Source organism: Gavialis gangeticus, unplaced genomic scaffold (assembly GCF_001723915.1).
Source record: "Gavialis gangeticus isolate Ggan-Ray unplaced genomic scaffold, GavGan_comp1, whole genome shotgun sequence".
Lineage (NCBI taxonomy): Eukaryota > Metazoa > Chordata > Crocodylia > Gavialidae > Gavialis > Gavialis gangeticus.
Window position 1 is genome coordinate 70300458 of NW_017729034.1, and position 5572 is coordinate 70306029.

A 5572-nucleotide genomic window follows, 5' to 3' on the forward strand; every position below is an offset into this window, starting at 1 on the left:
GGGGGGGGGGGGGTGGGGCGGTTCTTTCCTCTGTGGCAGCACCTCCTACATAATCTCTTTTCCTTTTCCACAAAAGACATCACCTTCAAAACAGACTCAGTCCTACAAATCTCTAAGATGTACTTGAATTTCCATGAACTACAAATAACATTATTTTCCTATGCATTTCCTTAATTCAGAAACTAAAAGGTTGGGGTTTTTTTTTACTTTGGTATTAAAATCCCTTGAAGGCAAAACAGGTTACTAATATATAAGTAAAGAATTATACAGTTAAAGTTGCACTCAAAGAGCTCTTTTTAGTCTCAGAGGCATTGGTTGTTTGGCTGCAGCTGTCCTGTTTGAGGTAGTATAATAAACTGCCTAGGGAAGATGTGGATTCTTCATCACTGGAGGTGATCAAGAAAAGACTGGATAACCACTAGTCAGAGATGTTATAGGTGTAGCTATGGCTATGTTCTACTATGGATATTTCCCATGCTTGTGGCCTTTGCTGGTTACCATGTGCTGCTGGGAGGGAAGTCCACCCCCATTTCCTTTCTGCTACATATGTCAGGGTTTTTTATTTTATTTTGTTTTTAAGTCTTCCTCAGAGGCGCTGGGTGGTAGTTGCAGCCAAGGCTGGAGATTTTGACTGAGGTGTGCCAATGCTCCTCTGGGCCTTCAAGCCAAAGGTTCTTGGCTAAAGGGCCTTGCCTCCCCCCACACAGGATCAGACTGATATATATCTGGGGTCAGGAAGGAATTTTATCCCATGGTCAGACTGCTATGGATTGTGGGGGTTTTGCCTGTCTCTCTGGGTGTAGACCTGGGATCCTTTGACCATACTAAGCAAACAGGCTGCCGTGGTCCCCCTGCTTTACCTGTGGCAGGTTAGGGTGTTTTGTCTTATGTTATGTCAGGGTTGACCACAGTTTTACTAAGAAGTTAGAATATGGATTATAACGGATGATTTGGACAGGGATAATCCTGTCAGGCAGGGAGTTGAACTAAATGACTTACGGAGGTGCCTTCCAGCCCTACTTCTCTATGATTCTATGATTGCTGTTGAGCATTGGGCTGAAATTTCCAGACCCATCCAAAATAATTTCAATATTCTTTCTTGAGTAGTAACAGTTAATATAGAGCCCATCATCAGGTATGTGCAGCTCAAATTATTTCCCATAGGCATTCCTTTGCACTTATCAATGAACTTCATCTGCCATTCTGTTATCCATTCAATTTTACAACAGCCTTCTGCAGTTCTTCAGTCAGCTTTGGTGTATTTTTCTTTCTTTTTTTCCTTTTTACCACTCTACATTCCATTCCACCCTGGCAAAGTAATCCTTTCAATCAAACGCACTCAAATGTTGCTATATCACATATAGTATAAATAACCACTTTAAAATAAGCTTTGAAATGTTTCTGATAAAAACTAAGTGCCAACATAACAAACTGACTCTAAAAGCTGGAAAGAGGTGGGGGTTCAGAGTGTCTCAAGCAAAGATATTTAACCCCACTTGAATCTAAATAAACCTAGGTTTGATCCCTTTCAAAAGCTAACAAGAAGCTGTATTCATTCATCACTTCTACTGCTGCATAGATAGGGTAACCACACATCCCAGTTTAGTTGGAATAGTCCCAAATTTTGGAGGCCGGTCCTAGCCAGCTAGTGAGAGTTAAAATAAGTCTCAGAAATGCAGGGGGCAGGGCACAGTCGGTAGAGAAGTAGAGTGGCATGGAACACCACACAAGCACCACTACCCACCCACCTGCCTGGTGTACCATGCCACCCCGCCTCCGCCTGCAGCAGCACTGCTGACTTGGTGGAAAGGGGCGGGGGGCATTGTTCAAGATGTCCTGGATTTCCTTATGGTCAGCATATGCATAGATCATGTTGTTCTCTCTCTGCATGCATCTACATGTGCATTTTACTGCACTGTTGACTAATTAGCTCTGCAGTGAAGTGTCACTGGCTACATGTGCACTGGTATTAGGGCACAGTAAATTAACTAACTTTGCAGTAGGATAGTACTGTTGAGGACAGTACTATCCTATGGCAGAGTACTTGTGTGTGCTGAAATGCACATGTTGACAGTGACGCTGCCTGACAGACACTCGGAGCCTGCGGCTGACCTCCTAGACCCCTTACCAACCTAGGGCTGTTTCGCCCTGGCTCAAACTGCTGCAGTCCTGGGCACACATGCAGACACTGACCCCAGGAACAGCTGACTCTAGTGCAAACTGCACGAGAGTTTACCACATCACCTTAACGGCACATGCAGATGTATCCTGTATGTATCTTTCCAATTAGGGATGCAGCTTGTCAATAAGTATAACCAGATCAGAGGACAATATCCATTTAAACATCAGAAGAACCATCCTATGCATAGCTAACAAACAGGGGAAAGGCAAAACTATTAAGTATCAATTACTTTACAAAGCCAAGAGCAATTATCACTTTCAGACACACAGCGGAAAGGGCTACTGATACTAGATGACAACCAATTATTGGGATGGGCACCCAAAATTTGGAGGGTAAGAGAGAAATATCAGCCTTACAAGAGCAAGTACATTTCATGAAGGTGGGCAATTACAGAAGGAAATTCCAGACTCCCCAGAAAGGAAGGACTCTAGGAGTGCTGTTATACTTCACAGTTTGAACACTAACTCTAAGCAATGTTAGGCAGTATTAAAGTTGGTGTGTGCTGTGAGCAATCACACATTAAACGTTAATACCTTCTCCAACGTGCAGAGCTCTAGACTTGCAGCTAGAGGGCTGGTAGGCAGAGACAAGGCTAGAAGCTGCCAGGTCTGCCATGTGGCTGCCCAGCTCTCTACTTCGCCCCTCCCACTTCTCCTACAGCTCTCCCCTCACCCATGATTGCCCAACTCCCCCCTGGTCTCTGTCACTCCAGGGCAGTAGAAATCTGAATGAAAGATAATCTATGTGCATGTGCAGGGACAGATCCAGGGTGGGTGTAGCGGTGCAGTTGCATCCCCTTTTGATTCCTGGCCTACCAAAAGCTTAAAAATTCCACAGCCCTCCACATAGTTTTTAACTCTAGTTAAAAGTGTTAACTCAGTGAACAGTAACTCAGGTGTGGAAATAACTTTCAGTGAAGCACTGGATGCACTGTCAAATCGCTCAAAAAAGCTAGGTTTGTTTTACGAATCTGGAAGAGAGATGAACATTTAATTCTAATGACTGCAAAACTAATGAAACAGAATCTTTTGATTATTTTTCCTAGTCTGTTGTGTTTTTATACATAATAGATAATATAGGAAATTACTGCACATTCCAATAAAGTTTTATTTGTTTTTGCTTCGATCTTAAAACTGAATAATATTGCTCTGAGTCCCTAGTATAGTAAATAAAGCTTCCGGTTTCTAACTAGAGAAAAATATATAGTCTGTTATATGTCACAATATACCACATTTTCTGCACCGTTTTCAAAATCCTAGATCCACCCATGATGTGGTGGCAGGAAGGGTTACTTTCTGCTTTCGGAAGGAGTGTTGGCATTCCTGGACCAGAAGGAGCCAGCTTTAGGCTGATCAGGTCCCTAATACAGGATGAGCACATGGCACAGGCCTTCCCTGTCTGACATTGCAGCATAAGGCAGTTTCATCACAGCTGCACAACCCTTCCTGGCCACAGAACCTGGCTGAAAAGCACTCAGGTAAGCTGAGACAGCACCAACAGTGGTTCTCAGCCAGGAGTGCCACCACATTTGAAAGGGGAGGAGAAGCACCCTGACCCTGAAAGGGTTGAAAAGCACTGCCTAAGGCTGTTCCATGAGACACGTAGTGGAATAGTGGAGAAAATCTTGGGACTCTGTGAACTCCCTGACAGTTGGGTCTGTGACAGCTACCACTATAACTCAGGTAAATCAACTTTGCCAAGAATGATTGGGGAAAAAAAGTATATTCTGCATGACAACAATGAACCAATAATTTGTTTGAAAAACAGTCTCAAAGTTTTGCCACAAATGTATAAACAGGGCTTACCAATATTAAAAAAAAAAAGAAAAGAGAAATAAAGTACATGCATTTTCTGTAGAAGTCAGTATCAATATGAAGAGAGAAAAAGTAAATCCTTAACCTAGGCAATGTTAAAGAATATCCCCAACTTAAATTCAAACTTAAATTTCAAACTAAATTGACTGAAAGCATTTTATTTATTGTTGTTAAACACCACTACCTAACAATACAAATGATAAAGGGGGAAAGTAGTATTTTATTGGGGGGTTTTTTGCTACTACTTTGACAAACCTAGCATATACTCACTGTAGAGCAGTCATTTCTCCCAGTTTGGCTATTTCACACAGTAAAAAACAGGGAACTTTTACAGAAACATTAAACTAACTATAGGAACCAGTATAACCTTGTAACCTGGAACCACAGCCCTTGAAAACTGCATCCTACCATGTACCATGCAAGATACACCATGCACCATGCAAAGTTTGCACCGTGCAAAGAAAGGATGCTGTCCATCCGGGCAAGTTTTATCAAAATGTTTGTTTGCTTCCTACAACATATTCCTATTAATTTTTGTAACACTGGATAGATAGATCTGTATATTTACTTACAAGGGTCAGTTCCCAGTATTTATCATTTGTAATTAAAATTAAATGTTAACAAAACTAAATGGTATGAAAAACTATTTTTGATTGCTGACTGGACAAACGTAATGACAATTATAATTTCATTACTCAAAGCGAACTAGAGAGAGGGAAGACAATGCTAAATGCACACAGTTCTCTATGAAAGCGGTCTACAGAATCTATAAAAATGAGGAAAATCGGGGAAAAAAAACTATGGAGTTATCAGAAATAATCTGTAAAAACTGTACGTAACGTACATAACTACATTACATACTACTAGCTTCCAGCCCTGTAAGTAAAATAGTGTTAAAAAAATGCCACCCACCTTTCAACGTGGAGCGGCTAGTTGGTCTCCCTACGTTATTTTTCTGATGCTTTGTTGACATACGTTTCATCTGTCGGGGTGTACTAGGAGGAGAGGTTCCATAGAAAGTGTCTGTGTTTGGTTCATCTGATAATTCCTCAGGTTCAGATTCAGATCTCTTGCAGGCAACATCTTCCGATTTGCACTCTTGCCTGAAGAAAAAAGGTCAGAATGTAGAATTAAAAAAACAAAACATAACCCTACACATTACAATCAAGCCCAGATAATGCCACATGCATTGAACCAACAAATGCTGGTGATATTAAATGGAAATGACAACAACAGGAGTTACACACCAAGAAGCACTTTTTCATGTTCTAATGCTTTTATAAAGGGCAACGCGAAGGCTAGAATTTATACCGTACTTTTGTATATTTTTGGCAGTTTACTTAATGTCCGATCATGACATTTATTTAATATCCAACATAAGAAACAAAGTAAAATCCATAATAATTACGCAAGCTGAAAAATTATACACTAATTCACAGAAGAGAAGAGAGGTTACATCACTGCACAAAAAGCTGGGAAGGACTTAAGCCCCTTTAAGCCCTCTTACATGCACCTCTCATGGAACCATACCAGCACTGCATCTCTCACTATTCTTTTTAATTTTGTTGTCTTTTTT

The 5572-nt window shown here is 41.0% G+C and overlaps 1 protein-coding gene across 1 annotated transcript in view; it reads right to left on the reverse strand.

The window, feature by feature from the left end:
- Positions 1–5572, reverse strand: part of MAP3K4 (mitogen-activated protein kinase kinase kinase 4) — a 159923-nt gene that overhangs the window by 109480 nt on the left and 44871 nt on the right. Inside the window, exon 2 of the mRNA XM_019526945.1 lies at positions 4909–5099. Within this exon, the coding sequence (XP_019382490.1) occupies positions 4909–4978 (70 nt within the window). The 5' untranslated portion in view covers positions 4979–5099. The remainder of the gene's footprint in view (positions 1–4908; positions 5100–5572) is intronic.